Below are 24,802 nucleotides of genomic sequence, written 5' to 3'. Positions count from 1 at the left end.
TGTGCAAACTCCACACAGTCAGTCGCCTGAGGGGGGAATTGAACCCGGGTCTCTGGCGCTGTGAGGCAGCAGTGCTAACCACAGTACCACCGTGCCGCCCACTTTGGTTGCAAATCCTATCGGATCGAATGGATCAGTTGGAGCAGCAGTTAGAGGAACTCCACACAGTCAGTCGCCTGAGGAGGGAATTGAACCCGGGTCTCTGGCGCTGTGAGGCAGCAGTGCTAACCACGGTGCCACCGTGCCGCCCACTTTGGTTGCAAATCCTATCAGATCGAATGGATCAGTTGGAGCAGCAGTTAGAGGCCATGAAGAATTTACAGCAGCTAGGGGGTGTGATGGATGGCAGTTGGAGGGAGAGAGAAAAACCACAAATAGAGTCAGGGAGATTGATTACCTCTGGGAAAGATAGGAGAGGAAGGCAGGTCATGCAGCAGTCTATTGTGGTTATCCCCATCTCAAACAGTATGTTGTTTTGGAAAATGTAGGTGTTAATGGACTGTCAGGGGAATGTAGCATGAACAGCCAACTTTCTGATACCGAGACTGGCTCTAATGTAACAAGGGGTATGTCAGGTTCCAAGCAATCGATTGTGATAGAAGACTGTGTAGTCAGAGGCACAGACAGACATTTCTGTGGCTGGCAGCGAGAAATTAAAATGGTGTTGCCTTCCTGGTGCCAGGATCAAGGATATCTCCGAGAGAGTGCAGAATATTCTCAAAGGGGAGAGGGACCAGCAGGAGGTAGTTGTGCACATTGGAACTAACGACATAGGAAGGGAAAAGGATGAGATTTAAGGGAGAATATAGAGAGTTAGGCAGGAATTTTAAAAGGAAATCCTGAGGGTAGTAATATCTGGATTACACCGATGCTACAAACTACTGATATCGGGATGATGGTTGCATTCCCTCATGTTGGGAATGGTTGCTGCCTGGCACTTGTACAGTGCAAAGGTTGTTTGCCACTGATCAACTCAAGCCTGACTGTTGTCCAGATCTTGCTGCATGTGGGGGCACAGGCTGTATTTGAGGAGCAGAACATAAAAGTGGAGGGAAGGTAACAAGTAGCTGAATGCACTTGAGGGTCTCTGACACTACCCTGAGGAACTTCTGCAGTGATAAACTGGGGGGCTGAGATGAATGTTTTCTAGCAACCACAACCAACCTCCTTTAATTTAGATATGCCTGCAGCCAGAGAGATGCTACCCACCCCCTGTGATCACACTTGACATGCATTTTTCTGGAGCTTCTTGATGGTGTACTTGGTCAAAAACTGTTTTGATGTTGAGGACCGTCATTCTTGCTCTGTCTTTTTGGAATTTAGCTCTAACGTCGCAGGTAGACAGGATGGTCAAGAAGGTGTTTAGCATGCGTGCCTTCATTGCTCAAACCTTTTGAGTAAAGGAGTTGAGATGTCATTTTGAGGTTGTACAGGACATTGTGAGGCATCTTCTAGAGTACCACGTGCAGTTCTGGTCACCCTGTTATAGGAAGGATATTATTAAATTGGAGAGGGTTCAGCAAATATTTACCAGGACCTTGCCAGGAATGGAGGGTTTGAATTATAAAGATAGGTTGGGACTACTTTCACTGGAGCATAAGAGGTTGAGGGGTGACCTTACAGAAGTTTATAAAATTGAGGGGCATAGATAAGGTGAATGGCAAGAGTCTTTTCTTGAAGGTTGGGGAGTTCAAAACTGGGGGCACATTTTTAAGGTGACAGGAGAAAGATTTAACAAGGACGTGAGAGGCAAACGTTTTTACACAGTGGTTCATATTTGGAATTAACTGCCAGAGGAAGTGGTGAATGTAAGTATAGTTACAACATTTAAAAGACATTTGGACAGGTACATAATAGGAAAGATTTGGAGGGATATGGGCCGAATGCAGGCACATGTGGGACTAATTTAGTTTAGGAATGTGGTCTGTGTGGACTAGTTGGACTGAAGGGTCTGTTTTCATGCTTCATGACTCTGATTAGTGAGCGTAAGGAGGATAGAGCAGGTGAGTGCGTGGCTGAGAAGCTGGTGCAGGGGATAAAGGTTCACATTTTTGGGTCATTGGAATCTCTTCTGAGGTAGAAGTGACCTTTAAAAGAAGGACCGATTGCATCTGAATTGGAAGGAGACTAATATACTGGCAAGGAGATTTACGTAAGCTGCTCGGGAACATTTAAACGAGTAAGGTGGAGGGTGTGGAACCCAGGGAGATGGTGAAAGAAAGAGATCAGGCTGAGACTGTTTGACTTTCTCCTTTTCCCAAATCTACCAGTCAGGGCAGGCAAGAACAAAGCAGAGAATGAGGTAGGACTGATAAATTAAAGTGCATTTATTTCAATGCAAGAGGCCTAACAGAAGGCAGATGCACTCAGGGCATGGTTAGGAACATGGCACTGCAATATCATAGCAATTATAGAGACATGGCTCAGGAATGGACAGGACTGGTAACTTAATGTTCCAGGCCACAAGTGCTAAAAGAAGCATAGAAAAGGGGACAAGAGAGGAGGAGGAGTGGCATTTTTGATAAGGGATAACATTACGGCTGTACTTAGGGAGGATATTCATGGGAGTTAATTCAGGGAGGTTATTTGGATGGAACTGAGAAGTAAGAAAGGGATGATCACTTTATTGGGATTGTACTATAGACACCCCAATAGTGAACAGGAAATGGAGCAACAAATTTGCAAGGGGATCTTAGTTATCTGTGAGAATGTTAGGGTGGTTATGGAAGGGGCTATTTTCCCTTCAAAAACTGAAGGATGACCTTTGGAGAAGTCATGATTCGGAGATGCCGGTGTTGGACTGGGGTGTACAAAGTTAAAATGACTTTTCTCCTGACTCTTTGTTCTGAAGTTGTACTTGAGTCCCAGGCTCACCTAGTGACAGAAGTTTGTTAGTGCAGGTGATTCTGCCTGCATCAACCAGTTTCTGCCACTTCGTGAACTGAAACTTCATTAACTATTTATATATATATATTGTAGTCTGTTTCTTTACTTATAGAGTCAAAGAGTCATAGAGATGTGCAGCACGGAAACAGACCCTTTGGTCCAACTCGTCCATGCCAACCAGATATCCCAACCCAATCTAGTCCCACCTGCCAGCACCCGGCCCATATTCCTCCAAACCCTTCCTATTCATATACCCATCCAAATGCCTCTTAAATGTTGCAATGTACCAGCCTCCACCACAAGCCCCCAATGCTCCAGGGAAAACAGCCCTAGCCTGTTCAGCCTCTCCCAGTAGCTCAGATCTTCCAACCCTGGCAACATCCTTGTAAATCTTTTCTGAACCCTTTCAAGTTTCACAACATCTTTCCGATAGGAAGGAGACCAGAATTGCATGCAATATTCCAACCGTAGCCTAACCAATGTCCTGTACAACTGCAACATGACCTCCCAACTCCGCCAGTTCTGTATCCAAATGGCTAGTTCTCCCTGTATTCCATGAGATCTAACCTTGCTAATCAGTCTCCCATGGGGAACCTTGTCAAATGCCTTACTTGAGTCCATATAGATCACATCTACTGCTCTGCCCTCATCAATCTTCTTTGTTACTTGTTCAAAAAACTCAATCAAGTTTGTGAGACATGATTTCCCACGCACAAAGCCATGTTGACTATCCCGAATTAGTCCTTGCCTTTCCAAATGCGTGTACATCCTGTCCCTCCGGATTCCCTCCAACAACTTGCTCACCACCGAGGTCAGGCTAACTGGTCTATAGTTCTCTGGCTTGTCTTTACCACCCTTCTTAAACAGTGGCACCACGTTTGCCAACCTCCAGTCTTCCGGCTGGACTATCGATGATACAAATATCTCAGCAAGAGGCCCAGCAATCACTTCTTTAGCTTCCCACAGAGTTCTCAGGTACACCTGATCAGGTCCTGGGGATTTATCCACTTTTAACCGCTTCAAGACATCCAGCACTTCCTCCTCTGTAATCTGGACATTTTGCATTGTTTTCTTTTTAATGAATACATGCATTTTAAAATGTACACCAGTTCAACTTATTGTTTAGTTTCTGCTGAGAAAGGTTCTAAAATACCAAACTGTACAGATTTTTTTATGTTTAGAGATTTATTTTGTTTTGCAAGTTTTTTCAGCTAGTACATAATACTGCAAAAGTATGGCACAGTCTTTCAACTACTGCACTGTTTTATCCAAGTCAGAAATGTCTGAAGGAACCTAATTCAATTTCTAACATCAGTGAATCTTGGGTTGCCATAGAATTTAAAGTCACGATTTTTCAGGAATGCAACCATATCTTTAAGTGAGGCATTGTTGAATTTTCTAAGAAAATACAGGGTATATCAAATTAGATGATTCCATCAGTTTATTCTCCATCAGCAAAGTGAGGGAAGATGTCTTCGGCTGTGTCATAAAACAATTTTTTAAAGAAAATGTCTATCACTGGATGTGGGCGTCATTGGCAAGGCGCTATTTATTGCCAATTCTTAATCACCTTTGGGAAGCTGTTGTTGCAATCTGTCTGGTTTCTCGTAATAAACTGCTTTTTACTGTTAACTTTGTGTTCCACCAGATGTCATTTCAGCCTTTGTGCAAACATAGACAAAATTGCTAAATTTCAGAAGTGAGGTGAAAGTGACTGTAGTTGACATTAATTGAATGTGGAAATGAGGAACTTGATTAAAATTGAAGTCAAGTGGAGTCAGAGTTTGGAGATGGGCGAATGCCTCTATGGTTGGAGTTACACCTGGTACAAAGATAGATTGCTGCATTGGAGGACTATCATTACAGCCCCAGACATCTCTGTAGGGTTTCTTACGGTAGTGTCTTAGGCCTAACCAACTTCAGTTGCTTCATCAAAGATCTTTCCTCCATTATAAAACCAGAAAAGGAGTTAATTGCAGTATTAGGTATCACTTGCAAGCCTTCAGATTTGAAAATTGTCAGTGCATGCATTCACAGAGAACTGGATGACATTCAGTCTGAGATTAATAGTGGCAGGTAGTATCCAGTGCACACAAATGCCAATCAATTGCCATCTCCCCTTTTTTTAGTTTTCAGTAGCAAGATTATGGGTCTTGGCACAGTGGCTCAGTGGTTAGCACTGCTGCCTCACAGCACCAGGCACCTGGGTTCAATTTTGTCTGTGCGGAGTTTGCACATTCTCTCTGTGTTTGCGTGGGTTTCCTCCGGGTGCTCCGGTTTCCTCCCACAGTCCAAAGATGTGCAGGTCAGGTGAATTGGCCACGATAAATTGCCCATAGTGTTAGGTGCGTTAGTCAGGGATAAACGTAGGGGATAAGTAATGCTACAGAGGGTCGGTGTGGATTTGTTGAGCCAAATGGCCAGTTTCCACACCGTAGGGAATCTAATCTAATCTATTTGCTGAATCCCTCACTATATTAACATGCTTGGGGTTACCACAAGCCAGAAACTTATCTGATCCAGCCGTATCAATTATGTGGCTATAAGAACAAGTTAGACGTTGGGAATTCTGCAAATAACTCATTCACCACAAAGCCTGTAAAACATTTGTAAGGCAAAAACTGGGAGTGTGATGGAATACTTTAGGGAGGTGACAGCCTAGTGGTATTATCACTGGATTGTTAATCCAGAGACATTGGTAATGTTCTGCAGACCTGGGTTCAAAATCCACCATGACAGGTGGTGGTAATTTGAGTTTAATAAAAATTTGAATTAAGAGTCAAATGATGGCCATGAATCCATTTATCGACTGTCTGAAAAACCTATCTGGTTCACTAATGTCATTTAAAGAAGTAAACTGCCATCCTTACCTGGTCTGGCTTACATGTGACACCAGCAAAGTGGTTAACTCTTAACTGCCCTCAGGCTGATGAATGCTGGCCTAAGCAGTGACATCTATATCCCCATGAATGAATTTTTTAAAAAAACTCTCCAGATACCTGGATGGGTACATCTCTAACAATTCTCAAGAAACATCCACAGCAACTCATTTTATCAGCACTTCATGCACCATCTTCAAAATTCACTCCGTTCACCACTGATATACGGTGTTTAACATATCCAAGATGTACTACACAACTCATCAACAGTACCTTCCCAAATGATCACCTCCACCACCTAAAATGGCACACACAACAATGGATTGGAACACTACCACCTGCAAGTTTACCTGTAAACTGTGTGCAATTCCGACCTGAAATTACAACCGTATTACTACTCCTTCACTCTTGACTGGGTCATACAAAAGTCATGGAGCTCCTTCCACAATAATACTGTGAGTTACCACGTGCAGATAAACTGCAGCAGTTCAGGGAGACTGCTTCTCACCACCCCTTAAAGTGTAAATACCTTTTGGCCTTGTCATTGATGCTTGGACCCCATAAACAAATTAACAAAATAAAAGTCTGCAATGATTTAAATCCATATTCCAGAGATTAACAAATGCAGCATTTGAGTCCTGAATTATTCATATGCTTAAAAACCTTGTTTCCAAGTGCACTTTCTGCCACCTTTTTAATTTAAATTTCTATGATCACATTTGTACTGAAAACTGTTTAAACTAAACTGATCATAATAGCATCCCTCACCGTAATTAATTTCTAATCCAGAGCCCCAGCACCATACTCATTCAGTTGTTTGGTAAAGAAGAAGCATTTCAGTCCTCAGGTTCAGCTTCCAGAAGCTACATTTTGCTTTAACTAAGGAAGAAAGAAGAAATACTTGAAATATCCTCTCATTCTTTTAAATGTCCGTTGTCTTCAATTATTTTGGACAATTGTGTTCGGTGCTACAGATTAGAATCTAATTAATTGCATTATAATTTGGATTTTATACTGCTATGTACTCTTTTAGTACTGGGAAATTATTTTAAAAACAGTTTTGATATTAATAAAAGCCTGTCATTTTGGCTATCCTCTCTATTGTTTTGAAGCTGGCATTGATGAACCTTTTAATGTTTGCAGCACCCTCCATGACCGACCTATGTGCCGGATTTGCCATGAAGGCAGCAATCAGGAAGATCTGCTCTCCCCCTGTGAATGTACAGGAACTCTAGGAACTATTCATAGAAGCTGCCTAGAGCATTGGCTTTCATCTTCAAACACCAGTTACTGTGAACTCTGCCACTTCAAGTTTTCAGTGGAGCGTAAACCTAGACCATTAATAGAGGTCAGTATGTCATTCCTGTCTGCAGAAACTGGGACACCAAAAATAGCTCCAGACAAATAATTTACACATCTTTTTTTAAAAAAATGTATGATTGCGTAAATCCTAGGTGGTTTATCTATCGGCCACAGAGCTATTTTCAAGGACGAGTTCTCCAGTTTGGTCTCATTCCCTGTTGAGGTAAAGTAGGGGAAGCTTAATTCCTTGTTTAACTTGAGCTAAATCTGATAATTACACTGGGCCTGAAAGGACAGGGTTTCCTGCTCAGTCTGATTATCCATCACTTTAATGAGCACATGGTTCAGAGTTTTTCGATAGTTATTTCCATTATCTAAGCAGGACAATCAGGAACAGCCAGTTTCCCTGTGAATTCTCATTCTCTAAAATAAAGCTCTCAATTTAAATTTCTCTCATGGCCTATTAAGAGGCCTTCAGTCTTCGCTTTTGTTCCAATATTTACATGTAGAAAGTATATATGCAAATTTTATTTTTCTCTGACTCCTAAGAATGCAGCTGTATAATAATGAGCATTAAATAAATATTTGCATTGTTTCATTATAACTCTTCTAAAATCATTACTTTTATTCTCAGCATGATCTACTCATCAAAACAGTGCTCCTTTATGTACTTTTTTAAAAGTTGCCTTTTGTTCATCTCTAAAACAGAAAATACTGGAATGCAGGTTTACATTGGTTGATTTTGTACTGAAAGACTATTTATTACCAAAAAGTTTCTGAACTGTGCCAATCAGAAGAGATGTTTGAAAATGTTTATCCAGTATTACACAAATGTTTATCTAATAGTTAAGATTACAAATGAAAGAGAGGGCTCTTGTGATCCAGTAGTATCGTACCTTCCTCTGGCACAAAAGGCCTGGGTTCAAGTCCCACCTGTACTAGAGGTGAATAATAACATCTCTGAACAGGTTGGTGAGAAAGTATTTGTATGTGAAAAGAGGGGGAAATGTGTCATTTGTTTTTTTGGACTATATCATGCCTCACCAGACCTTGTTTTCATGTCAAAACTGCTTACTACCCCAGGAACATCCTGGATATCTAGAATTATTGCCTGGGTTTCTTTACTGCAATGCATGCTATCTTGTTAAAGCCTCTATCTTTCCTTCTCCCATCTGCTCCTTCAGCAATTATGAAGAGCCCACTTATTATTTCTTCGCTGGTATTGAGACAATTTGTTCAGCTGACGTTGCTATATACCCCACTCCCTTGTCCCAGCCTATAAAACCTTTTATATTTGCAACTTCTATCTGCTTTTCTTTGGACTCCATTCCCATTACACCTCTAACCATTTAAATCCTGTTCCTAGCCCCCATAATAGCTGACATTAAAACAGTCACTGTTTCACCCACCACCTTCTTTTAAAACTGTAATCACCACTCCCTACTTAAAAAGAAAGCATACTATATTCCTCTGACTTTCTGAACTGCATCTCCAACCTTTGACTTCCCAAGTCCTTGAACCTATTGTGAGCTACCAATTCCATAGTCAATCTTGCATTCCCCTTCACCAGTCCTGCTACAGCACTGAAATGGCCCTAATCAAAGTCATGAAAAGACTTTCTCTGATTGTCCCATCTCATCCATCTCTATGCTGACTGACTACCAGAAGCACCCTGGTCCTTCAGTGCCTTGCCTCTCCCTAGCTTAGTAATACTGTCTCACTTGACTCTTCTTTTAGCAAGAACATGCCCTAAATTAACTTCCTTTCTCTTTTATCGTTATTACTTGAGTTGCTGAGGATTGTTCTTTGGCCACTCCCTTTATTTATCTACATGCTACCATTTGGTCACACCAACCAATGGCGTGAATCAGGTTCCTATGTATGTCGACAACATTCAGCTTGTACTTGTTCCCCATTTCTCTTGAGTTTTTGCTCCCTTTATTTCATCAGTCTGCTTGTCTGACACCTTATCCTGAATTAACTGCAAGTTCCTCCAATTTAACATGAGGCCAAAGGCATTTTCTTTTGTACCAACAACAAACACACTCCGGATACCAATTCCATTCCATTTCAGTTTCTGTCTTCAATTCATCATGACTTTTGTAACCTATTTCATCTTTAGTTAAACCCATTTTGTCTTTGCTATCTTCTTCAACCTTGTAATACTGCCTGTCCAAGATCATACTTGTGATAAACTCCTTTTTAAAATCATCAGTCACGTTCACAGTGTGATACACATATAAATACACAGAACCTTGGTTCACGTAGGCAGAAAGTAACAAAATGTGTCCTGTTGATAGCCAGTCACTGCGGTAACCCCGTGGAAACCTGGGACCAAGCAGAGTTTACCTGCCGAGTCTGAGAATGAAGATAGATGGGTAACTGCATTTATTGCATCTCCATGCCAATGATGGCCCAATCAATCAGCCCTTTCCTCATGCTTTCTAAAATGGTGTCCCTTTGTTCAAGTCTGCTTCTTATGTCCTGGTTCTGATGAGTGCAAAATTAAAAGCTTCAAGCTGCCTGTCGCCTTTTAACAATGTTTAAATTCTGTACGATCAAGCAATACTTTAAATTCAACGAATGAATAAATCTGGAATTAAAAGCTCATTGCAGTCGAGGTGGCTGTGAAATCTTAAACTCTTCTGGTTCACAAATGGCCTTTTAAAGAAGGAAATCCACCACCCTTGCCTGGCCTGGCCCACATGTGACTCCAGACCCACAGCATTACGATTGCCTTTAAATTATTTTCTGAAATGGCCCAGTAAGCCGCTCAGTTCAAGAGCAATTTAAGAATGGGCAACAAAAGCTGGCCTTGCCAGTCACATCCTTATTTCACAAATAGACGTAGAAAAGAAGAACGTGGTACCTGTAGCTCACCCAGGATTCTGTGCCTAGTGCTCGGCAGGAAGGACAATGGCTTGGTAGTGGTTAAATTTAGCCTAATAACATTTTGCTTCCAATCATGACCAGAGCTTTCTGAGTCAATAGTGGTATCCAGGGTGCACTGTACTGAGGTATGAAAATTTCTCTACAACATTGAGACTGGGCCATCAACAGTAGCAAATTCTGAGGCAATAACATGATTTCTGATGAGTTTAACATCTAGTTCAAAGTCTGCCTTATGAGTAACTAATTGATGCTTTGGCTGAATCTATAGGCTCAACTTTGTAGGGATCAGATGATGGTTTCTCCAAGAGCAAAGTTTTTAAGTAGCATGAGTTAGCTTGGTATCAGCCTTTCTCTCCCATCTAGCTCGTTCATAGTCATGGAGATTCCAACATTTAAATCATGGATGTTGACAAATTGTCATGTATTTTCTGTCAAACATTTACCCATGCCTATTGGCACCTATAAACTACAATCCCAATGTCATCTTTGGAACCTTCATTCTTTTTAATTCCTCCAAAACTATGTGGTGTACATCGTATCCTTCACCAATTCATCTTCAACCATCACTCCATGCTCCCTGACCTAACTGATTCCTGGATCTCCGACTTGAAAGGCAGTAATCAAAATATACACTGTTTCTCATAGGATTTTCCCATTTACCGGGTAAAATGGATGTTTTCTCCCCCTTCACAGGCTGTTGTTATCACTCTGTTGAAAATCATATTTCAGCTGCTGACTGACTAAATGTCTGTGTCATCTTAAGATGATAGTTCTGGTAAAATGGCAAACACGCTTTTTGAATGTTCGTCTTTTCTTCTGTGTCTACTAACCTGAACTGCACCACCACAACCATTTTCCCAAAGTGACCAGTCATGGTAACTTGTTCTATCTACTACATTTATTGATTTGTGGTATTGAGTAAGGGTTGGTTAATGCAGCTTGCTGCCATCAATTCTCTTTTGTCATTGCTTTGTCTTGGATCTCTCTAATTAGAGGATACATGCCACAATCTTTTCCCCAAGAAGCACTGTTATTCAATAACAAAAAGATTTATTTCAGAATAGCCAAAAGTACAACTGCAATTGGTCAAACAAAGCTACCATGACCTTTGGGGAGCTAGTACAAGTACATCTGCTCTCTCTCTGAAAGCTAGATTAGAACTTGTTGGCTGAGTGAATGGTGGCAGTGGAATCCTCTTGTACCCACAATACTGGTCCGGTTCATTGTGTGGTCAGTGGTAACTCGCTGGTTGTCCATGTGAGTCAGTGACAGTAATGCCATTGAATACTAAATGAGATGGCTACATTTGTTTTGTTGGAGTTTGCTATTGCCTGGCACTTGTGTGGCATGAACGATAAGATTTATTTTTCTGGGAGTAAAGGAGGAGGTTTAATAGCTAAATTCAAGTTTGACTGAATTTTGGTAGAATAATTAAGGTGAAACTATTGCTTCAGGCGAAACATGAAATTTTAGCTACCAGAGAATTTTGCATCACTCATTGATATTTCAATGAGCCAAGAGGAATGTCAATTTGTAGCATATGGATAGCTTTTGGAATGGCAGTCCAAAGTGCAGGATACATGAACAGACTGAGAAAGTCTCAGATTCAGAAAGCGAAAAATAGTAAGCTGTGGACAGAGGTGAAAAAAATATTCTGGGACAGAGGAAAGAAACCAGAAGTGTCTCAGAGGAAAAGATAAGGAAGATTGTTGAGAAGCAGAAATATATACACATGAAGAAGAAAAACAGTCAATTTCCATTTGAAAAACCATGAGAGAACTACAGAGGTGGCGAGTGCTGTGAGAAAGCATTGGAAATTAACTTGAAATGTAGTTGAAATGTGAGGATATGCAGGTTCAGTGGCTAATTCTTTCCACTTCTCATCACCTCATCTTGCCCCCTCCATGTGGAGGAACATTTCCGTTTAGGAATGGGGATAATAAAAACTGGGGACCGTGAAAAAACTCAGGACTGGCAGCATCTGTACAGAGAAAAGCAAACAACTTTTTGAGTCCAGTGTTCCTGTTTGAGACTGGAGGCAGCTAGAAATGAGATGCACTTTATGCTCTTGAAAAATAGGATGTATCAAATCGAACAAAGAAGAATAGGTTGGGAGGTTAAGAGATTTTTAAAAAAAAGGCAATGATGTTATGAAATGAGGCAAACAGGTAGTAATGGCTGTTGTAAATAAATAAAGTGTTGCCACTTGACTTTCAAAATGTCTGGTTTTAGCTCAACAGCTGATCAAAGTGCCATAAGTAGTGATTCCTCTTGACAAATGATAGATGAGAGCAATACAATATTTGACATTTTTGTAAAAGTACAAAAGGCTTGCAGATATCTCTGGAATCACAATTTCCAAATGCCCAACTTTATTCAGCCTAAGTTTGGAATTAACCTGGGTGGCTTTCCAGCACCCCAAAGTAAATGTCAGAGATGAGCTCAACTCAGCTTAGGCAACACATCCCACGTAACTTTTTATGTCAACCGCCTTTTAATACCTTCTCCCTAGCCCCACCCCCTCCCATTTATCCTCCTCATTCCTGATGAAGAGCTTGTGCTTGAAACGTCAACTCTTCTGCTCCTCCAACAACTTGCCCACCATCGATGTCAGGCTCATCGGTCCATAGTCCCCTGGCTTTTCCTTACCACTTTTCTGAAATAGTGGCACCACGTTAGCCAATCTCCAGTCGTCTTGCACCTCACCTGTGACTATCAAGTATCTCAGCAAGGGCCCAGCAATCACTTTCCTAGCATCCCACAGAGTTCCAAGGTACACCTCATCAGGAACTGGGGATTTATTCACTTTTATGCATTTGGAGCCGTCCAGATCACCACCTCTGTAATATGGATACTTATTTAAATGTCACCATCTATTTCCCCACATTCTGTCTTCCATGTCCATCTCCACAGTAAACACTGATGTAAATTACTCATTTAGTATTTCCCAAATCTCCTGTGGTTCCACATGTAGGCTGCCTTGCTGATTTTTGAGGGGCCCTATTCTCTACCTTGTTATCCTTTTGTCCTTAATATATTTGTAAAAACCTTTTGGATTCTCCTTAATTCTATTTGTCAAAGCTAGTTAATGTCCCTTTTTGTTCTCCTGATTTCCCTCTTAAGCATACTCCTACTGCCTTTATACTCTTCTCAGGATTCACTCGATCTATCCTGTCTATACCTGACATATGCTTCCTTCTTTGTCTAAACCAAACCCTCAATTTCTCTAGTCATCCAGCATTCCCTATCAGCCTTTCCTTTCAGTGTAATAGGAATATACTGTCTGTGGACGCTCGTCATCTCATTTCTGAAGGCTTCCCATTTTCCAATTGTCCCTTTACCTGCGAACATCTGCCCCCAATCAACTTTTGAAATTTCTTGCCTATTACTGTCAAAATTGGCTTCCTTTCAATTTAGAACTTCAACTTTTAGATCCAATCTAACCTTTTCCATCATTATTTTAAAACCAATAGAATTATGGTCACTGGCCCGAAAGTGCTCCCCCACTAACACCTCAGTCACCTGGCCTGCCTAATTTCCCAAGAGTAGGTCAAGTTTTGCACCTTCTCTAGTAGGTACATCCACACACTGAATCAATATTTTCCTGTACACACTTAGCAAATGCCTCTGCATCTAAACCCTTAACATTATGGCAATCCAAGTCTATGTCTGGAAAGTTAAAATCCCCTTCCATAACCATCCTATCATTCTTACAGATAACTCTGATCTCCTTAAAAGTCTGTTTCTCAACTTCCTGCTGACTATTGGGGGTGTTTGTAATACAATCCCAATAAGGTGATCATCCCTTTTCCTATTTCTCAGTTCCACCCAAATAACTTCCCTGGATGTATTCCCAGTAATATCCTCCCTAAGTATCGCCATAATGCTATCCCTTCTCAAAAATGCCACTCCCCCTCTTCTGTTGCCCCCCTTTCTATTCTTCCAATAGCATTTTTATCCTGGAACATTAAACTGCCAGTCCTGTCTATCCCTGAGCCACATCTCTGTAATTGCTATGATATCCCAGTCCCATGTTCCTATGTCCTGAGTTCATCTGTCTTTCTTGTTAGGCTTCTTGCATTGAAATAAATGCAGAGCTGAAAATGTGTTGCTGGAAAAGTGCAGCAGGTCAGGCAGCATCCAAGGAGCATCCCAGTCCCATGTTCCTATGTCCTGAGTTCATCTGTCTTTCTTGTTAGGCTTCTTGCATTGAAATAAATGCAGAGCTGATGTGTTGCTGGAAAAGTGCAGCAGGTCAGGCAGCATCCAAGGAGCAATGAGCCCTTCTTCAGGAAGGGCTCATGCCCAAAATGTCGATTCTCCTGCTCCTTGGATGTTGCCTGACCTGCTGCGCTTTTCCAGCAACACATTTTCAGCTCTGATCTCCAGCATCTGGAGTCCTCACTTTCTCCTTGAAATAAATGCAGTTTAATTTGTCTCTCCTACCTTGTTCTCTGCTTTGTTCCTGCCTGCCCTGACTGTTTGACTCACTCCCTTTCCCAACTGTACCAGTCTCAGATTGATCTCTTTCCTCACTATCTCCCTGGGTCACACGGCTCTAACCCCTACCTTACTCATTTAAATCCTCCTGAGCAGCTCTAGCAAATCTCTCTGCGGTTATATTAGTCCCCTTCCAATTCAGGTGCAATCCCATCTTTCTTGTACATGTCACTTCTACCCCAGAAGAGATTCTAATGATTCAAAAATGTGAATCCTTATCCCCTGCACCAACTCCTCAGCCACGCATTTATCTGCTCTATCCTCTTAGCTCATAGCACCAGGAATAATCCAGATAGTACTACCCTCAAGGACCTCCTTTTTTAAAATTTCTGCCGAACTTTCTACATTCACCTTTCAGAATCTCATTCTTTTCCTTTCCTATGTCATTTGGTTCCAACGTGTACAACAACCTCCTCTGGATCCTCTCCCGTTTGAGAACATTTTGCACTCTCTTTAAGATACCCTTTATTCTGGCACCACGGAGGCAACACACCATTCTGGTGTTTCGCTGCTGGCCACAGAAATGTCTGACTGTGTCTCCGACTAGAGAGACCACTATCACTATTGACTGTTTGGAACCCAACATACCCCTCGTTACAATACAGCCATTCTCGGTACCAGAAACCTGGCTGTTCATGCTACATTCCCCCAAGAGTCCATCAACCCTATATTTGCCAAGACAGCATACTTGTTTGAAATGGGGATATCCACAGGAGACTCCTGCTCTACTCACTCACCCCTCTTACCTTTCCTGGAGTTAACCCATCTGTCTGACTGTATCTGCATCTTTATCTCCCTTCCTATAGCTTCCATCCATCACACCCCCTAGCTCCTGTAAATTCTTCATTGCCTCTCACTGCTGCTCCAACTCATCTATGCGATTTGATAGGATTCGCAACCAATGACACTTGCTGCAGACATAATCAGTAAAATGGCAACTTTCCCTAAACTTCTATAATTGACAGGATTAACACATTACTCTACCAAAGGCCATCTTTACTCCTTCACAATCTACAAACCCAGAAAATAGCACTTTCTTATTGTCCTAAAAAGATACTGCTCCAGTCTAGACTTATATTTTTAAAATTTGTTATAAGTATTAATCTAGAGACAGTTTTCAAGAAAACATATAATGAAGAAAGAACCCACTGTACTAGCTACTGTAGATTTACAGCAAGGCTACACTCAAAAACTTTGCACTAATCTGTTCCTGTACTGTGAGCTGTCAAACACAGGTTCCTCCAAGGTGAGCTGTGAATTTCGCTGCTTGTCCATTTTTGCTAAATGCACTCCAGTGTCCAGAGATACTTGAAAGCAAACAGCAAAGGCAGTAACTGTGCAGATTCACAGCTGTATCCGACACATGTTTCTTTCTCTGACCATGTGGTCACTGCCTTTGTCTGTCTTCCTCCTTTTCAAAGTGCCATTGTTTTGATCTTTTGTCCCCCAAAGTTCCAAAACAATGCGACGGTATATAAAACAGTAATTGCTGCTCCTGGAATTTGAGAAAATCTCCTCCAGCACCTAAAATATGTCCAAAAGGGAGCAGCTCTTACTGCCACAATTTTTCCCCTCCTCCCTCTTAGATTACCCAGCATCCTTCATTCTGCTCACTGGTAGCACCGAGCAGATATAGTTGTCATGCTGTTACTGGAACATGAAAAATAGAAATTGAAGTTGGCTATTTAGTCCTTGTAGTCTGCTCCACCGTTCAGTGAGATCATTGTTGAGCTTTTACTTGAATATTTTTCTGCAATATTCCTGATGTTTTTAATTTATAGAAATCTATTGATCTCAATCTTTAATATTGTCATTGATTTGAGCCTCCACAGACATCTGTGGCAGAAAAATCCTAAACTTGCATCACCTTCTGAAGAAATCCTTCTCCTATCCGACCTGAACACCTGCATTTACTCTGAGATGGTATTCCTTGACTCTGAGCTAGAGTTTTGAAGAAGTTCTGATGAGGGTTCATACTGGACTTGAAATTTTAAGTCTGTTAATCTCTCCACAGATGAGGCCAGACTTGCTGATTTACTGCAGAATTCTGTATTTGTTTTAGATTTCCAACACCTGCAAAATTTCAAGGTTTATTTGACATCTATACATGAAGGATCGAAATGCAGTTAAGCTGCTCGCATGGAATTGAGCTCAAAAACTATGTAGCTCTATTTAGAGTGGGATTGAGATTGTGGATCCACAAATAAAAATGAAGGCCTTCGTGAAAGGAAGCTTGAACTAATGAATTAATATTTATTAAGGTTTCTAGTAGCTTTAGGTGAATTGAAGGAGCTGTATTGCGTTGTGCAGTATGGAAGTATTTTGCATTTATATTTCAAATACATCATTGTTTTCTTCAGTTTGTATGTTATCTGTTAGAAGGCTGAATAAAGGAAGTAAACAACTGATTTGCTGAAATCAATTTTAAAATTAAGGGTTTTGATTTTTTTTCTTCTCTCTCCTCTATCATCCCATTCAGTGGTTAAGAAATCCAGGCCCACAACATGAGAAGCGGACTTTGTTTGGAGATATTGTGTGCTTCCTGTTTATAACCCCACTAGCCACAATTTCTGGCTGGCTGTGTTTGCGAGGTGCCGTGGATCATCTACACTTCAGCAGCCGACTAGAAGCAGTTGGACTCATTGCACTAACCACTGCACTGTTCACTATTTATCTATTTTGGACTTTAGTAAGTACATATTATTGTTTTCTTGTAAACATAATTTACATCAATCATTCCATCGTATTTGGAACATACGATTTGGAACATCGTATTTGGAACATAAAGGCAATAATATTTTACACCCATCCCTAAAAGTATTGAAGCAAACGCTGTGAGACAGCTGTTATCTCAATTAATGTGCTTTATTTTGGAGGATTTCCTTGAATCAATATATGCTCCCATTTCTTCCACCATTCATTTGCAGCGGCTGTTTACAAGGAACCATTTTATGTTTCATAACATTTTGTTTAAAATCATTATGCTAACATCGCTCTTCTCAACTCACTACTATAATCCCCACGTTCCTCCTAACCACTAATTAATCTCCAAGTTACAGACAGAGCACAAAATACTTTGCATTTTTTCCATATTCTAGCTGTGCCTCAGTCTGTATGTAGTCTGCTTATAACATGAGAAACATAGCATGCTTCTTGCTGCCATGTTCATATAAGCTCTAGCTTTGAGAGATTTGGTTTGGTAAGATCATAAGACATTGGCTAGATGGCCTATTTCTTCTCCTATGTAGTCTGCTCTACCATTCAATAAGATCATGTCTGATCTAATGAACCTCAACTCCAATTTCCTCCCTTTTCCCTATACAATGTAATCCTTGGTTCCCTTAGTAGTTAGGCTTGATTATACTTAGTAACCCAGCCTCAACAGCTCTCCATGGTAAAGAATTCCACAGATTCACAACCCTCAGAAAGAAGAATCTTTACGTTTTAATATCTGATCATTGTTGAGTGTATCATGCATTTAAGCGAATTCATCTTTAAGGACTCCATGCGCTGTGTGTGTACAATGTTGTGACTCTGCCTGGCAGTTGTCCTGGTCTGTGTCTGCAAACCATGCGACAGAAGTCAGTTGGCTTGCTGATATATTTGCCTCATAAATTAAATATTCTTTACTGTTTAAAAGAAATTAATGTCTGATTAGCAATCAGCCTATTAACATTATGGTAGTTTACAAAAGTCACATTAATGTGAAAGCCTTCAGATGAAGATGGGAGAGTTTTGTGGCAGAAGATTCCTTGAAGTACGTTATCCTCATTTCCCACTTAAGGACTGACAAATTAATGCATTTTGAGTTTAAAATTTCTATCCTCGTGCTCAACATCACCACCACTCTCTAAAACTTCTCCACTCCATCTCCTCCTTTTAAGATCTAAAATTCCTTCTTTGTAGTTGCCTTTTTAGCGAATCTGTTTAGATCTATCCCAATATTTTTCCTTTTGTGTTTTTTTTCCATTTTCTGTCTGATTATGATACACCGAAGTACTTCAGGATGCTTTTCCACTTTAAAGCTACTGGATAAATGAAAGTTGTTCCTTGATCATAAATCATTCCTTAACTGGATGAAGGAGTAAACTTTTCTTATTCCCAAAAGCTTTCTGAGCGGTGTACTGTTCCAAGTTTGGCTTATTATAGCATCTGAGAGAATCTTCTTTATGTTGAATTTATTTTAACCCCTTTAGGTTTCATTCCGTTATCACTGTCGATTGTACAATGAGTGGCGTCGAACCAATCAAAGAATTATACTGCTTACACCAAAGCCATCAGATGCATCACCTTCTCAACAATTACTTCTTGGTCTGCATCCGCTGAAAAGGAACTCAAAAGAGACAATTGTATGACATATGTCAGTCACTTAGAATTTTCAATCCTGAATCCTATGAGTTCTAACCAAAGATAATTAACTTAGTCTGATACCTTTCTTCAAAGGTTAGCCAAGTTCACAATGCAGCAACTTAATGAAATTTGGAAAACTGGATTAGATTGCCGGTATTTCTTAAAATTCTGTAATCTTTATTACTACAATAAGGCCTGCAATATCATCCTTTATACTATCATTATTGATGATACTTGATGTTTAGTTTTATTTTAATCTCAGATTATGTCTTTGTGGATTCTTGATTTCCAAATTAATTGGGTAAAACTCTTAATGTACTTCTCGATGTCAGTTATTTTTCTTGGAATTGAGACTGATGGATCACTTTATTTTCTGCATAGAAACTTGATCAGATTCACCATTTTGCTTTTAATTTCCAAATGAAAATTGGTTAGCTCATAATTTGTTATGGGGAGGACACAATTTTAAAATGAAGCTTTTATGAGAATTATTTTTAGTTTACTATCGTAAAGTTTAATATGTTCACAAAATTATCCAAGTAAATGATCTGTTGATTGAGTTATTCAGTTGATAGACACTTTGAATTTTTAAAAATTGTATTCTGATGGAATGGGATATGTGACAGATCAGACAAATTATATATTATAATTACATTCATTCTAAACATTGTTTGCTTCATGATTATGCATCATTTTAATCTTTGATGTTTGACTACACATATTGCATTTGATATAATGGACTTTTATTTAAAAATAGCAATGTTATTTTATTTTGTATTGGAAATATTTCTTTAAATCAATACACTGCTTCTGTAATCCAAAATAAGTTTATGCATCTACTTATATTATTTGCCAAATTGTGAATTAACATATCTGAAAGTGCTTAGATCCTATCTTGTATGTGTAATTGTAGTCTTGAAATATTTAAGTCAAATGAAACATTCTACACCAAAATTACACCCGAGTTTATTGTAATTAGCACGCAGCACTAGAAGCTATTCTTTATGCTAGTAAGTCAAACATGTAAAGCCATATCAATGTATTGCTAACATAGTGATAAAATTTACCATTTTCTCAAACTGCAGGCAAAATTTAAAACTGAATATTTTTGATTCTGACATTTATCAGTTGTTTTAAATTCTGATACACTCGTATTTTTCTGCTGTGTTGATATAACATAAAGTGAAACAAACATTATCAGTCAAACATTCAAGGAGGCAATATTTAATTATCATGTATTGATTTTAAGTTAAAAGTTATTGTACAGTCATTTTATAAATGCCTAAATCTGACACATACATATGTATAAACAATATAACATATGCTAAACATTAGGGATAAATGCAATAGAGGAAACAAAATATTGTCTCCTTCTAAACCCAAGTGTTGAATCTTAACATTCTAAATTTCTACCTCCGGGCGAGTATGTAGAAAGAGAGATGCCACCCATATTGTGACATTTTGTTAAATCCGTATACATTTCATGTATCTCGCATAAATATCATTTTAGTTTTGCCTTCATGTATGTTTAAATCAATTACTTTTTTTTTCCCCAAGATGCTCAAGTTCAGGATTTGAGAGAAGAGGAATGATCTTTTTGGAATTTGATGCCAGTGTATTTCAAGAATGTGCATCATGTCTGTGGTCATGATTTTGTGACTCATACTTTCTCAGAACTTCTCATGACCTGAATGAAATTACTATCCAGCAAAACTTTAGTTTTGTGCCTACTGATGCATGTTCACTTTTGAAACTGTAATAATTTATTTACAGTTTTTGTATTAACCAGAAACAGTACATATCAAAATAAAATCTGAAGTACAAAAATTATATCCTTCAATAATTATGTTTCACATGTTATTCTATCCTTATTGATGGAACATAAATGATGACATTTCTTCTTTCGAGTCATAGGATATACTGCACAAAAGGAAGCCATTCTGCCCATTATATCTATGATAGCTTGTTTTTGGAACTCTCTAATTGCCTTTTCTACTGTCAGGAAAACAACCCTGGCTTCTCCTGTGTATGAATTACTTTGAACCTGCTGTCATTTTACCTAATCTTCTACATCCTCTTCAAGGCCTTAACATCCAGCCTAATGCACAGAACCTAGACTGAACTCGCAGCACTCCAGGTGAAGCCTAGCCGATGTTTCTTTCAAGTATAACATAAATTGCTTTTTGTGCTCTAGATAATTTGTAATCAACCTGTTCATAGATGTTATTACACACCTCTTGAGCAGGTGCAGCTTGAACCTGGGCCTCCTTGACCACAGGTATTGGCACTACCACTGCATCATAAGAGTTCTTTGTTTTATATTTTATTCCTCTACTAATATACCCACAGCTAACAAGCTTCTCAACTTGTCGTGCTGCAAGTTAAATATTGGTAGTTAAACACTCCCATGGGTTTTTTGTTATTGCAGCTCCGTTCAAGATATACTACCTCCCCTCCATTCTTCCTGCTGAAGTATATCACCTTGAACTTCTGTGTAATGCTACTTGTCTGCCAGATTTGTCCAACATTTCTGTAAGCAAGAGATGTCAATTTTTGTCTCACTGATGGGGCCAATAAGAAAATTTCAGAAAGCTCTGTTTTCCACAACAATAAACATACATTTCAAGGAATGGATCAAATCCAAAACAATAAATTATTAATTTAGAATAGAATTCCTACAGTGTGGAAACAGGCCCTTCGGCCCAATTAATCCATACCGATCATCTAAAGAGTAACCCATTCCCCAACCCTACATTTACCCCTGACCTACACATCCCTAAGCACTATGGGCAATTTTAGCATAGCCAATTCACCTAACCTGCACATCTTGGAATTGTGGGAGGAAACCAGAGAAAACCCATTCAGACATGAGCAGAATGTGCAAACTCCACACAGCTGTCACCTGAGGATAGATTTGAACCTGAGTCCCTGACACTATGATGCAGCAATGCTAACCACTGAGCCACCGTGCTGCCCTAAAAAATTCATTAAAAATGCCACACAGCAAAGCTGATGGGAGGGGATTCTGTTGTAATAATGTCACTCATTTTGTAAGCTATTGCCCCACGGTAATGATCTGGAGCATGGGATTGAATCCCACCACAGCAAGATGGTGACATTGGAATTTTGTAAATCAAGAATTTTTTTAAAATTATCTAACAACAAAATAATAAACTTTTTTTGCCTTTTTGGTGGAGAAGAGTTAACGAGAGAAACGATCTGGCCTTGATCACCAGGGAAGGGGATGGGACCAAGGGCAAGCAAAGAGTTTGGTCAGTCAGAACTTGAGTATTGCTCAAGAAAGCTCTACTACTTGCATTTATCAGGAAATTTTGCAAGAATAACAATTCAAGAGGAAAACCAACTTCTATGCAATTTGAAAAGAGAGTGCTGATTTATTGGCCAGTGAACTCAGCTAGAGGCAATGTCATGCAGAATTGACCAAGTAATAATTGCTAGGCAACTCTCAGACTTTATTTAAATTTTAAACCAAGCAAGTTAACTCTGGTCAAAACTTTACCCAGAGAAACAAAACAGCAAAATGGCCATCGTTAGTTTTAATTGAGTTGAAACGGGTACAGTGACTTTTTATGTTCTTTTTGTCTGTAAAGCACAAGGTGCTGTTTATTAATATATGTAACTCCACTCCACACAACACTGTGAGCCTGACTAACAATCCTAAATTTATTGGCAGCATAATGCTTTCTGCGCAACGTGCATTTCTTTCTCTCACCACCTGCCCAGGCTACTGTCTCCCAGTCCTCATTCCACAGACTCTCCACTATAGTTCCAGGTCTTGGGCTCAGTGAAAAAACACACATTGCACTGCTTCTCCAACCACAGACTGGTCTTGTCCCACTTTTGCTCCAAATGCCGAAGAGAAATTGCCTTTGATTGGAGGAACCGCACCTTTCTGATTTACACTTTCCTGGGATTTTGAACATGGGCTCCGCAGGCCATGTAGGGCCTCTTGGCTGGACACATGGTGGTCCACAGACATGTCTGGTGGACAGGCCTGGTCTATATCCTCCTGAAATCTATTACTATTCGTCACTATTTACTGCAGTTCTGAGCTTTGTAGCATCTGCAATTCTTTAAATTCTCTCTGTGCCCAAGACCGATCTTGACAAAACTCCTGGGTTATATTATGCTACCATCCTATGTGATAAGTAATTGACCGCTGCTGTCTGCATTCTGTCTGTTAACCAATTATGCACCTGTAACTTTTAATTCTGTGCCTTTTAATTGTTTACTTTTTATATAAAAGTCCTTGTCTTTTGACCTGTTGCAAAACTGGAAGTTTTTCTGTGCTATACTTTTGTGCAGTATGAATAAATGACTTGTGAATACTTGAATCATCTATTCATTTCATCTTTAATATTACAAGTCACTCAAGCATACATTTAAGAGCAACTTGGATAAGTGGTTTTCTATCCCACCATCTAACTCAATAAATATAGTAAACATAGTTGATGCTCCAACAATAACTTTGCAGGAGGTCCTTGTCACAAGACGTGATAATAAATTGTTGCCTATTATCCCCATTCTCTGTCTCATGCTATTCATTCAATGTTCTAACCAGGTCAAGAATTTGATTTCAATTCTATAACCTCAATTTTCCAACTCCAAGTAGATAGCTAAATGTTCAGTTAGAAATTCAAAGTTAATTAGATTAGATTACTTACAGTGTGGAAACAGGCCCTTCGGCCCAACAAGTCCACACCGCCCCGCCGAAGCGCAGCCCACCCATACCCCAACCCCTACATTTACCCCTAACCTAACACTACGGGCAATTTAGCATAGCCAATTCACCTGACCTGCACATCTTTTTTGGATTGTGGGAGGAAACCGGAGCACCCGGAGGAAACCCACGCAGACACGGGGAGAACGTGCAAACTCCAATGTAGAAGGGCATCCCTGCTTATAAAGATTTTCTCTCCTTATTAATTAGAACTTCAGTCAACTAATTTTATTTTGCTGTCTTCCTCCTTATCTCTCTCAGAAAAGATTGATATATTGTGTTAATGCCATGGAACTGGACAATATTTTTGGTTCTTTCTTCAAAAATAATAGTCCCAGCAGCCACAGAATTCAATTTCTTTACAAACTTTAACCAAGGTTTGGAGCAATAAGTTAACCTTGAGTTTGACTTAAACTTGTTCCAAAAGCAAATCATTTTGCAACTTTGTGATTAATGAAGAAAGATTAAAGTCTCCTTGAACTATTTTCCAGTGCAGTAACCCGTAAAATTGTTATTAAGCAGGACCCTAAGCATATATATAAATGAATAGGTTGGATGATGGATGTTGGTCAAGCCGCAGGATGACTTGGAGCCGTTTAAAATGATGGGTGTGCCTCTATTTTCGGAATACTGACCATTCCCTGGGTTTTCCAGTTTTATAGAGTACCTTATGAGAGGGCAGGCTTCTTCAGTCCACTTGGCTCAGCTGGCTCCTTTACGTGCCCAAGCCATTCACAATTTTCAAGAGTCTGATCAATCTTTACTGCATCATGCTTCAAGGCAGCAGGAGGTTTGGTAAATGAGGGCATCTTTCAAAAACTAAGTTCAAAATATTCTCCTCATGTTATTCCATGCAAGGCTGTGCCCTCCAAACACACCTAATGGTCCTTGATGCCTGTGTACCAAGCTGTGACTCCCTTCCATCCATCATATATCCCCCATGCCCATTCACCGACTATAAACTATATAGAACCAAATGTGTAAATAAAATTACAAAAAGATCATTAATTTATTATTTTCTACTTTCTGAAAAAAAGCTCTATTTTACTACAGCTCCATAAGAGTGTCAATCATTCCAATAGAGTGATGAATGTTTGGACTCTCAGCCAAGTTTCCTTCTGTACTCTTGATACTTGTCTCAAGGATGAAATCCAAACTGTTGTTCCTGTATTAGCAACACTCTTTTAAAGAAGCAGACTTATGGTGATGAGGAATATTCCCTTATGAAGAAACTGGTTTGGCCACAGTCAGT

The 24,802-nt window shown here is 39.7% G+C and overlaps 1 protein-coding gene and 1 long non-coding RNA gene across 4 annotated transcripts in view; one reads left to right on the top strand and one right to left on the bottom strand.

Annotated features, from left to right (window-relative positions):
- LOC122560854 (E3 ubiquitin-protein ligase MARCHF3) overlaps nt 1-21,312 on the top strand; it is a 124,088-nt gene extending 102,776 nt beyond the window's left edge. For 2 of the 3 annotated variants that reach the window (XM_043712026.1, XM_043712034.1), the window contains exons 3-6: nt 6,909-7,113; nt 16,939-17,148; nt 18,656-18,808; nt 20,367-21,312. In XM_043712026.1, the coding sequence (XP_043567961.1) occupies nt 6,909-7,113; nt 16,939-17,148; nt 18,656-18,808; nt 20,367-20,387 (589 nt within the window). In that variant the 3' untranslated portion in view covers nt 20,388-21,312. Of the gene's footprint in view, nt 1-6,908; nt 7,114-16,938; nt 17,149-18,655; nt 19,633-20,366 lie in introns of those variants that run through there. The other variant, XM_043712044.1, reaches the window with a different exon arrangement.
- LOC122560865 lies at nt 6,483-23,347 on the bottom strand. Its single transcript, XR_006314835.1, has 3 exons — nt 22,928-23,347; nt 17,601-17,608; nt 6,483-6,496 (listed from the first exon to the last, which is right to left on the bottom strand). It is a non-coding gene; the product is annotated as an uncharacterized LOC122560865 (long non-coding RNA).
- Nucleotides 23,348-24,802: the final 1,455 nt, after the last annotated feature.

Source organism: Chiloscyllium plagiosum, chromosome 2 (assembly GCF_004010195.1).
Source record: "Chiloscyllium plagiosum isolate BGI_BamShark_2017 chromosome 2, ASM401019v2, whole genome shotgun sequence".
NCBI lineage: Eukaryota > Metazoa > Chordata > Chondrichthyes > Orectolobiformes > Hemiscylliidae > Chiloscyllium > Chiloscyllium plagiosum.
Note: the sequence above shows the minus strand (reverse complement) of the source record. Positions and strands in the feature narration are given on the sequence as shown.